Source organism: Falco naumanni, chromosome 10, assembly GCF_017639655.2.
Source record: "Falco naumanni isolate bFalNau1 chromosome 10, bFalNau1.pat, whole genome shotgun sequence".
In the NCBI taxonomy this organism is placed as follows: Eukaryota; Metazoa; Chordata; class Aves; order Falconiformes; family Falconidae; genus Falco; species Falco naumanni.
Window position 1 is genome coordinate 20,590,515 of NC_054063.1, and position 11,316 is coordinate 20,601,830.

At 47.5% G+C, this 11,316-nt stretch overlaps 1 protein-coding gene across 1 annotated transcript; it reads right to left on the reverse strand.

The window, feature by feature from the left end:
- Positions 1 to 413: 413 nt before the first annotated feature.
- Positions 414 to 3,104, reverse strand: SCGB1C1 (secretoglobin family 1C member 1). Its single transcript, XM_040609532.1, has 3 exons — positions 2,975 to 3,104; positions 1,194 to 1,384; positions 414 to 679 (listed from the first exon to the last, which is right to left on the reverse strand). Exons 1-3 carry the CDS (start codon positions 3,063 to 3,065, stop codon positions 656 to 658), a joined length of 306 nt encoding a protein of 101 aa, XP_040465466.1. The 5' UTR covers positions 3,066 to 3,104; the 3' UTR covers positions 414 to 655.
- Positions 3,105 to 11,316: the final 8,212 nt, after the last annotated feature.

Consider the following 11,316-nt stretch of genomic DNA (forward strand, 5'->3'; position numbering starts at 1 on the left):
GGGCATCCAGCTTTCCGTCAGGTTTCTCTTGTTGTCAGCGCTGACACTGAAATATCCCTGCTTTTCTAGGTGACTTGTTGTGTGCCTCCCAGGGGTGCTCGGAGGGCCATCAGCATGGTCCAAAGCAAGCTGGCCATTTGAATCCATTGCTGTCAGTCAGAACTACTGCATTTATTTTGAGAAATGGTCAACATTTGGAAAAAGTTGCTTTGGTTGAGGGCATGATTCCCTGAGGCCATTCAGAGTTAAATTGCTGACCCGTGTGCATGTTTGCATCTGTGTCTGGCTGTGCTGGGGGTGTGTTGGTATATAGAATAATGCTGTTGGTTAGACCTTATCAAAACAAACAGTATCTTATTCTAATAGTAAGAAGGAGAAAAAAAACCTTTATTTGTAAGGACAGGTGACGGAAATAATTTAAAACATCATCTGACTTTTATTTAGAACTTAGGTGTTATCGCTAAAGAAATAAGATCTAAAACAGACTGGAAAGTGAGAGGGTGTAGTACTGAGCACACAGAGTTTAGGAAAAACAGCTGCCAGCATCCTGCTTTCCTCTGGTTTTATGGTCGTCATTTTCCCAGAGGCTTTGGGTATGAGAAACTGGAAGTAATTGGGAAGTGCTGGCAGCAGCCGGGTCAAACGTTCTGTTCGTTCAAGCCTCTGTCCGAACAAGTTTCTGAAACAGAAAGGGAGAGCAGTGAATGCAGCACGCCGAAACACAGAACCGCAGAGGAGAGCCAGGCTTCTGCGCCACGCCGGGGCCATTCCCTGGCAGAGCCTGCGTGAGCACGGAGCGGTGGTCTGTCACCCGCCAGCACTCACCAGGGCAGTGCATGTCACAAGCAGCAGAGAGCAAGCGTGTCACCTCTGCCAGAGTCCGGCTTGCTGTTGCCTAGAAGTTTTCTTTCATCTTGGCTCTGTTCCTAACAACACACCTGCATGAAGCAGGTGCTTCTTCCACAGCGGGAGTGAGCATCTCCGTCAGTGCCAGCCACCAAGGGCCACCGTGTTTGTTGCGGAGAGCATCTTTTGTTGCTCTCTTAAAGCCCTTGGAAGCTTTGTGCTGGTATGCAACCAAACCTGAGGCCAAGGGATGCTTAGGTTAAAGTTGTTGGGTGCTTTTTGTCCAGAATCTGGTATGAGGCTGCGCAGTGATAGCCATTATGGTAATGATAAAAGGAGGGGATTACCAGCAGATCGACGAGGGCCTTTACATGCTCAGGAGAAAGGTCATCAATACATCCCTTTAACGCGCTCAAAGCAGTTTTGGTCAAATCATCGACTTCATATTGAGAAATTGGTCCAACGTACAGCTGTTCAGCAGAGCCTTCAAGAAGCGTCTGAAGAAAGCTGGGGATGACCTCATGATCAGAGCCAGCTCCTGGAGTATGAGAGACAAAGTGGGCTGAGATGAACCAACCTTTCCCTTGTTCTGATTCAGCTGCTTTAACCCTCTCCATCCCAATAACAACATAAAAATCATGTGAAGTTTTTTGCTGACCGTGTTCTCAGCTTCACGGTTGTTGTTTTCTTAAAGCTTCCAGAGAAATGGTTTGGCATTCCAGGAGCTGTCCCATTGCACAGTTCCCTCGGTGGCATCCCACTGTCCATGGATAACCTTCTGCCTGCCAGGTCCTGTCCCCTCCCCTCCTCCCTGTTGTCCATAATATTCAGTAATTACATTTTTTTTCCTCCTGTTTCTGGAAGCATCAGCATTTTAGATGAAAGCTAACTGAAAATGTTTCTACTTCTATAATCTCTTTTCTTCAAGTCAAAATCTTGTTGCCTTCTGATGTTGCTCCCTGCACAACTGCCTACAAAGGCTGACTTTGAATTTGCTTGCAACATGCTGTTCTTCCAAGGCCTTGCAATTTGACCTCCTTTCTATATTCTCTTTGTATGAACCATCATGATTTATTCACTAAGCCTTAATTAAAAAAAAAACAAACCAAAAACTTATCAGTCTGCTAAGTTCTGTCCCTTCTAGTAAAATTCCAGGTTTTTTCCTCCTCCTTTTATTGTCATCCTCATTCTTAATTTATAAGATTTAATGTGAAAGCCACATTGATTAAAATCTGTGTTCTTTATTTGCTTTTATAAAATCACTAGGTTCTTCAGCTGGTAAGACTGCTTTATCAGTGCACAGCGTATTCCTGATCACCCTGCTGTTTCTCTTACTCTAATTGCACATAACTATATTCTTGGTTAATAACCTCAGAGGAATTAATCAACATGTTGAATTACGTTGCCTCTGCTTTCACAGGTATTTTCACCTTCCAAGTTTACTTATTTTCCCATGTTTATTTTCTGGTTTCTGACACTTTGCCATCACAGCTGCCTCAGATCAGGCACCTTTGTGGGCTCCAGGAGCCAAGCCGAGAGGCGGTGCTGGGTGATGGTAGTAGTTACCCATCATTAAACAACAGAGTAAAGCTGGGTTCATTTTGCTTAAGGTTGAGTCTCCACGTCTGATCTGGCCCCTGGAAGCAGCAGGACAGATGATCCAACGCACTGCAGGAGCCTGTGCTGTGCGGACCTGCGTTGTCACCGGGCCACTGACCCACGGGACAGCCTGGTGAGTACTCCAACACCAGCCGTCATGTCACAGGTTACATAAATTTAGTCAGATGAACCTTGCCATAAGTGCCCAAGCAGAAATAATCTCAGAGACCTTACACAAGCTGCTGTGCATAGTATTTTCTTGGAAGCCAGGTACTTAAATTTCCCTGTCATCACCAGAAGCCTTCAGTGGGAATCATTGGGGCATCATGCAGGGGCACAGCACGCTTTCTCTGCAAATGTTAAACAAGGTACCAAGATGCCTTTCCATTGCTTCCTAGAGTGGTTTCTAACAGGTGTTTTAATGGTACACTGAGCAGTTTGAATACTTTGTGTGGAGGTTTAATGAGTTCGAGGTTATTTAAAAAAAAAATAAAAATAAAATCCTGTAATTTTGATTAGCAAAACTTACCAAGGGAGCTGCAGAGCACCATGGTGATGAGCAGAGGAACAGTCAGCTTCATAGCAGTGCAGGGTGTGAGGCTGTGGAGGGCAGTGAGCATCCTTTGCAGCTGAAGGCACGAGACCCGGGATATATGTGTGGGGAATTGCGCAATGCGGTGGAAGGCATGGGCCCTATCGGTCACAGCTGTGCTAGTGTTGGATCCAGGTCATGCTTGTTTTTGAAGTGGACAGATGAAAAATGTGGGTGACCTTTGCTTGCATCAGCTGCTGTCACGACCTGGAGCAATGAGCGTGGTGCTCAGTTAGAGTTTGTGCTGACATTACATGGGGCTGTGCGGGGCTGGAAGCTCGGCAGGAGCAGAGAGATTGCTCTGTCCCTGTGAGATGCAGACTGGAAAATCCGTGGCCAATAAATGTGTGGAGCAATTTTATCCAAGGCACTTCCAAGCTCATTTATCCCAGGCTTCTGATGTGATTTCATGCAGGACTGCAACGACTTTCCTTGCATAATTCTTCTTCTGTTGTTTTCCCTGCTTCTTTTCTGTAATTCCAGTCCTGCAGGGACTAACATGTCTTTATAAACATCATGATCTGTGACCTGGAAACGTATCTATAGATCTAGATCCAGATAGAGATATAGATATATAATAAAAGAGTAGGCTGATGCATGAACGAAAATAACCACACATTAAGGAAGAACATCTTCAATAGCTGCTTCTCTACAGCTTTTCAGCTGCTCTTAGCCAAGCTGAGGCATGGAGAAGTTGCCTCCATGCAGCTGAATCAGTTCCGTGGATGGTCTTTAGAATAGTATCACAGTGTTACCCCGAACTTAAAAAAAGCGAAGCATGTTTTTAAGGTGGGAAGTGCACTGTTGGCCGGCTGAAGCAAGAATTAGCCATCTGTGCTGAACATTGAGTTACAGAGCTAATTCTGCTGGCTGGCAGCCAGGAAGGGCTGGTAGCCTCCTTATCCTTTCCTTCCATGTGGGGAAAGCCCAAGCGACTTCCATTCTGTCCCGTGCTTCGCACAACTGGAAGAGCTCCTGGCGCATGTGTGGACCCCTCTAGAGCCCAAAGGTGGGTGGGGTGAAGAGACCGGGAGAGTGAAGGTCAGATCCGTGGATGTTCCCAGTGAGATGCAAGGTGTCACTGATGGGGTGGCACCCTGTTCTGCGAACCTGCTGAAATCTAGAATTACCCTGCAGAACGGAGGCAGTAATGGCAGCGTATACCTTGGAACAAAATGAGATAGGAGAAAGTCTTTCTGTGATAGGTCTTTCTGTGGAACTGGCGTATCCCTCCTTCTGACTCCTTCTCTAGGAAAGAGGGAAGCGTGAGAGCCTCCCCTGCAAATGTCAGGAGTTGCTTTCTGCAGAAGGAAGTGCTCTGCACCATTAACCCATTGAGGGGGGGACATGTCATGTTCAGCCCTTCCCGTGGGACTTCATTTGATGGCTCTCGGGTAGGAGATGCTGCACATGCAGCACATCCCTGTGGAGAGAAAGAGGCAGTAGATTTTACAAGGCCACATCTTTGGCTGAAAAAATAGTGTATTGCAGTAAAAATGGGGAGGGTTGGCTTTTTTGAATGATTGAGGTACCACATGGAGAAGCTATGACTGTAAAATGACATGACCATGGTATTTCAAAGACTAAATATTTTCCCCTTCTTCTTTTACCTGTCTTCTTTTCCCCCAGGCATCAGAAAACCATGCTTTTTCTCTGAGACCTTGCATATCCCATGTGCAACCAACAGCAGTGGAAAAAAACCACTTATTTTCCTGAAAGGCTGTTTGGCCCCTTGTGGCATCTGTGCTGAACAGGTCTGGGATCTCCCACCTGGATTCGTTCATGTAGTCTTGGATAACTTTACATCTCAGGTTGTTCTTTTGCCACTACCCGTAAATTTTAGCAGAGGGTTTCAAAGTCCATTGGCACTCAAGTAAAACATGGCAAAGTAGTGGGCAGCCTGAAAGATAACAGGTCCCCCACTTCCCTCTTAGAACGTTAAGTGGTTGTGGAGGGGTGTCCGGGGCCTCAAGGGGTTGGTGGAGGATATAGTGGATTTTCAGGTGAGTGTGAAGGACTACATGATCTGTGAATGCTCAGCGACCTTTGTGTAAGACTGTAAAAATACATTATTTTAATCTTTTAGTGATGTGAAGTTGATTGTCTGGGTGACCACAGTACTGAAAAATGAAATTAAACCATAAAATTTCTTCCCAAAAATGTTTACATTAGTTTTGCATTCCATTTTTGGGACAGGTGGGCAGCAGAGGACCTCGGGCTGTAAGCTGGCTTAGAGTGCATTAACAAAGTCTTGAAATTGATTCTCCAGGTGGGTTTTCCCTCCCTGGAGGCTCAGTGGGAGGCTCTTCACCAGACCTGCCCTGGCCACAGAGGAGAAGTGCCGAGGAGTGACTGGGCTCCCTTGGGTCGGTAGTTGGTGCATGCGGAGGGATGCATGCGGCGTGGATGTCTCCGGAGCCACAATCAAAGCGCCACAGACTGTAAGAGAAAGTGGCAGCTGTGGGAGCTGGCAAATAAGCTGTACCTGCAGGCTATATTAAATTCAGGGACCGGTCCTATGATTTGGACAAACATCATCAGCTGTTGCTTACCTGGACTTCAGGTGCGGAGCGTTGGAGACTGCTCAGACGCATGGCCCCGCGGGGTTTTGCAGAGGCTGCTCTGGTCCTCTGACCCTCACTGTGGCGCCTGTTGCTGAGGGTGGTTTTTCCAGTTTAAATCAGGAGACTGGGGGCTTCTCTGTCTTGTGTTTCAACATGTCTGTATGACAGTCAGGAATTCTTCGAGTACAGGAAAGCTCCTTCACCAGTTTTCGAGGTTGTCCACAGGAATGAGTGCCAGCACCGCCTGGGCGGGCTGTGGGCTCTCTGTCAGGATAATACACAGAAGCATCTTTCCACAGCACGAGTGGAAGCCCTGCGGTCCTGGAGATGTTTGTATTTGTTGCACGTGTGGAATTTCTGGGCAGAGAATTCCAGAAAAGGGGAAAGGGGTTTTATTTTCCTGTTGCTTAGAAAATGAATTCTGTTTCGCTAGGAGCAAGCTGTGGTGCTTAGCAAGCAGAGCCTGGCAGCAACCACCAGACTGTGGCAGGACCACAGGGGCGACACAGGAACTGTGCTGGGAGCTCCAGGATCTTACCAGCCACCTGCCTTCAGTGTGCTTGCTTACCCACCGTGCTTTAAAAGAAAGAAGTATTTGTCTGTTGGAATAACAAACGCTGCCTCAGAAGGCACCTGCTGTACCTGTGGCTTTGCTCCCCTCACAGCATCGCTGACCGAGCGGGGACACGGTGCTGCACAATCCCCTCGTCCAGCTCTCCATCTCATTTCCCTTAGCGGGTCTGGCCGCCTGAAAGCAAAATGACAAAGGAGTATGGCAGGATTCCCGGGACACAGGCTCCGTCCATGCTTCATGTTGTGGCCGTTCAACTTCTAAGCTGCACGTTTAAGGAATTCAGTCTGAAAAGCTCCCAGGAGGTTTTACCACCAGCTGTCCTGGCAGGAGCTTGTCCTGATTTTTGCATCCCTGGAGCTGATCCCACTGGGAGTGAGCAAGGGTGCGCTTGAAAAGGAGTTTTTTTTTTCATGTTCTTCTGGTTTTAAACAAAGAATGTATATAATTCTGTTTTAAAAGAGTGTGAATTTCAGATTTGCCTCAATTAGTGACAAGCAGCTTAACAAGGTCCGGGGTGAAGGGGAGGGGAGTACATCCTTTCATGGTGAGCACACCCTGTTATTATCTTCGTGCTGGAGCTGTGACACTAAATACCCCCGTTCCCATTACAGGGACGCATCAGGGCGGTGGGATGTTGGCACTGCGCTTGACCCACGTGGTTTTCTTGCTTTGAATATGTTGTTGTTGTACGGTAGGCAATTCTCTGGGCACGGGTTGCCCAGAGAGCTTTTGGAGTCTCTTTAGAGATACTCCCTATGCTCTCTCATATTACAAATGATCTAAGAGACGCGAGTGTTTTGCACTTGCTTTGTAAAATTCCATCACATTGTCCTTCGGGAATGATTCCTGTTTTCTTGTCATGGTGCATAACTTAGTGTAAGGGAATGACAGCTGCTGTGGCATCGCACTTGTTTGCCTAATAACTATAGATGTTAATGTATATATGATTCAGCCACAGCTTGTCTCCCATGAGTTAGACAGCTGGTAAGGATGATCTCAAAGCAAATTATCAAATCCTACACTTAAAGTAACTGTCTTTGTTCATTAATCTTATTAATTTTATTGTAAAGAGAAATTTTGGAAAAGAGTACCTGAAAATGTAGTATTTAGTGAATGTGGAGCTGAAATACATTGTTAGCACAGCAAAAAACGGTGGCTTTGTTGCATAGTCTAGCACATTCTTTTTTTCTTTTTTCTGGCAGATACTGTTTAGTCTGAAAAAAAGGCTCAAGGGTCTCTGTGCAGCTTTGGGAGAAGTGGTGAAAGCATGTGAAGAGCTTGCTTACTGCTTTCGTTGCTGTGACTGGAGCCAAGCCACAGGGTCAGAGCTGCTGGCAGGTGAGTCAGATACCGCAGGTGGGATGCACTGAGAGATTCCCCGCATCTCTGAGCTCTGTGTGACGTGTCTGTTTCGTGATACATTCATGCATGTAAACAGGGACTGGAGCATTGCAGGGATGTGCTCACATCTTTGTGGCTGGCATCTGCTCTTTTGGAAGGCTGATCTGTGAGGTCCCAAAGTGACAAGAGGCCGAGTGCATGTGAATGTGTTGAACTGGGAGGACAGAGGCGGCAGAAGCACTAGCAAAACCTCAGGCTCTCCCAGTGTCTGTTACGAAAGAGAAGACAATTTGGGTGGGTTTTCAGGAAACACTGAGAGAACACGAGGAACCAAAGCTCTCATCCAGCCAGCTGGGACTGTTCTGCCTGGAGAAGGCTCCAGGGGATCTTCCACAGCGTATCTCGATACCTGAAGGGAGGGGGGAAAGAACCACCGAATCAGAGAATGGGATGGGTTGGAAAAGCCCTCTGAGATCACAAAGTCCAACCATTAACCGAGCGCTAGTCCATCAATAACCCTGTCCCTGAGCACCGCACCTACGTGTTTTCCAAACCACGCTGGGGATGGTGACTCCGTGCCCTCCCTGGGCAGCCTGGGCTGGGGCTTGACCACCCTCTCTGTGACGAAATGTTTCCTAACATCCAGTCTAAGCCTCCCCTGAAAACAAGACGGAGGCAAGTCCTTTTCAGAAATGCCCAGTGACAGTGGGCACAAACTGAAACACAGGAGGTTCCCTCTGAGCACTGGGAAACCCTTTTTCACTGCCAGCACCCTCAGGTTGCTTTTGGAATGTCCTTCCTTGGGGATAATACTCCAAAGCTGCCTGGCTGCGGTCCTGGGCAGGGGATGGGTGACCCTGCTTGGGCAGGGCGGGCTGGAGCTCACCCTGTCTGGGATTTGGTGATTTATTCCTGTGCCAGGCAGGCGAGTGGGTTCAGGTAGTGCTGAAGCCACATCCCTCCAGAAGAAGTGGTGTAACCTTCCTACAGGACATAAGCAAAGACTTACAGCCCCAGCAGCGAGCATTTTAGGCTACAGGTGCACAGAAAAACAATTAATAAACACAGTGTTCTTGAGGGGAGAGACAGCAGAATTTGGCTTGAACTGCCCCAGGGGAATTGTTCGTTTGTTTGTTGTTCCAGGAGCCAGTTCTGTGAGTGCAAACAGTGCCTGTGGAGAGGCAGCCACCTGGGCCCGCAGGCAGAAGCAGGTGAGCTGGAAAAAGTGCTCTTGGCCCTTGGAAAGTTAGACGTAGAAATTGAAGAAGCTGATTTCAGCAGAGCATGCAGTCTCTTCCTTCTGCCCTTTCAATGGTGGGAGAGGACAGACCTGCCTTCACGGTGGGCTCCCCAGGCATCGCCAGCCCCCAGCCCCTGAGCCATGCTGCCCATCCCTGAGCTCTGCCTGCTTCGCCTCAGCTCCACAGCCGGGCAGCTCCGTGTTCCCCAAACCTTCCTGCACTCGGGCTGTTCCCCATCACAGCTGCAGCCGTGCCAGGGGCGTTTGGCTGGTGGCTTGGCACCGAGCAAGTGGCAGGCCACCTTGGACGGGGCAGCTCCCCTCGGCACAGCCGCGGCCTCAGAAGTCTGAGAGAGGCACTAGCTGTGAAGAACACAATTGCTGCGCTCCAGCTGCAGAACAGCGACATACACTAGATCTAATTCAAAGGATAAAGGATACTCAGATGTTTAATATAGGAAAGGGAATGCCAGAATGAAGTCATAAATAGGCAGAGGCAGCGGGAACCATCAGTAAAGCTTTGACTAGGAGGCCAAGCTCTCACACATGCTTAAAAGTGCTTTTTAATAATTGTATTCACCTGAAATGAGCTTTTCTTGCGAGATTTTCAGCACCTCTGAATGCAAATAGGATTGGGATCCCACTGAAAACAAACCTGGAAGAAACACTTTGAACTGTCATCTTGAGGATGTCTTGAGGCCCACGTTCACATTCCTAGTCCTGTGTATGTGCTTCTGAAAACCTGGTAAGAAAAGCCCCTGCCTTTTTTAGTTTGTTTTTTCCCCATTGTTCTAAACAAAGCTGAACCATGACAGCTCAGCTCAGAGGGGCTAGCTGCTTTTGCAAGAATGTCATCCCACTCTGCTTACTTTCAAGAACGAGTCTGAAACATCTGACAGAAGCAAAAATATCAGGTAATTTTATTGAGATTAGCAGTATAAAAATAAAAGTTAAATGGCTCAGAAGTAATACTATGAGCATTTGCTTTGAGGCCTTTTTGAGGCCAGAACCCATCTCATCGTTGCAAGCAATACCAGATGGCAAAAATCATGTATGGATTTTACCATTGTTACTAAGCTTAAGTGGTCCTTGAAGGCTGGAAAACAGCTTTTCTCTTGGCCAAGAATCTGCCCTCTCAACCTTTTGCTTGGCTGTTTGAATTCCCAATATTCCTTTTTCATGAGGTGTCTAACACCCAACATGATTAAGAAGAGACCACCCCACCACTCCCTTTGGTTTTTTTGTTGTTGGATTTGCCAGTTACTTGAAATAAACTGGTAGGTATTAGAAAAGATTCTGGTACCCCAAAACCCTAGGAAGTGCAGGCTGAGGACAGTTTGGTGTAAAACCTTGAGCCTGTCCCACAGTTGCATGAAGGATGGTACAGTTTACCCTGCCTGGACTACACCTTTGGTGCAGCCCTCTCCGCAGAGGCGACAGCCAGCCCGCTGAGCCCGCAGGCTAACTGGAGTGCTTCTTGTCAACAGCCATGCAGAGCAGGCTGTTCAACGAGGGCTGTTGCTGCCCCGGTCCGTAGATGAGTACCCTCAGATGGAATAGGAAGCCAGTCAGGTTGTTGTAGTCATACCAGTTTACCAGCAGCCACTTGGTCCATCCTTGGAGGCCCCGGGTGTACAGAGGGCTGCAGAGCTGCCACAGTGCTGCTCGTTCCCTGCCCACAGGCACCGCTGAGAACACAGGTCACCTGCACATGTGGCATCTGGAAAGTCTCAGGTACAGGAGAGGTTTTTGTTCATCAGGCCAAAGCCAGGCACAACATGCTCTTTAATATTCTCATCAAGAAACATCTTTGCTTGTACTTGTTATTTCTTGGAGCAGTTCTAGCTTTGAGATCTCAACTAACTTTAAAGGATGACAAGTTTACCATGTGGCAGCAATCCCATTTTTCTCTTTGGTATCATTTGGCTCCACCTACTTTCTGTGAACCCAGGAGAACTGTTATCAGTCCAGAAAAGGCAATATGTATCAGATGTCTCCCCTGGCCCCAGTGAAATGAAGTGTTGCAAATTACTGATGGCCACATTCACTCACTTGGGAAATAACTGCTTTATGTTTTCCCTCCTATAATTTTCCAGGTATCTGCAGGGCACTGGCTGCAGTGACAGGGTAGGTGGATCTTGCCATGCTATCACCTATGCTTTAATCGAACTTTTCTTTAGGTCAGAACAGGCAACAGAATACTAGGGCTGATTCAGGGTTGGAGGGGCAGAATAATCTCTATGCGCAATGAGGAATCTGTCGTGGACAGCAGCAAAATAAGTGCAGTCTTATGGTTAAGACAGTCTTCACTCAACAGCAGCCTCTAAAAATCTGCCTGTGCAGTATTCAGCCCTCAGGCAGGACACTCATCTGGAGTGTCATCCAGGGAGGACCAGCTCAGGGTCAGGCACAAACCTGGAGTTAGGCTGTATCAGAAAGCGCATGCATAGAGAGCTCAGAAAAGGCTGCCTGGGCAAGCACGAATAAAAATTAAGATAAATACCTAGAACAAAGAGTGAAAAAGTCTTAAAACCTTGAGGCTGTAATTTCCTGGGACTTC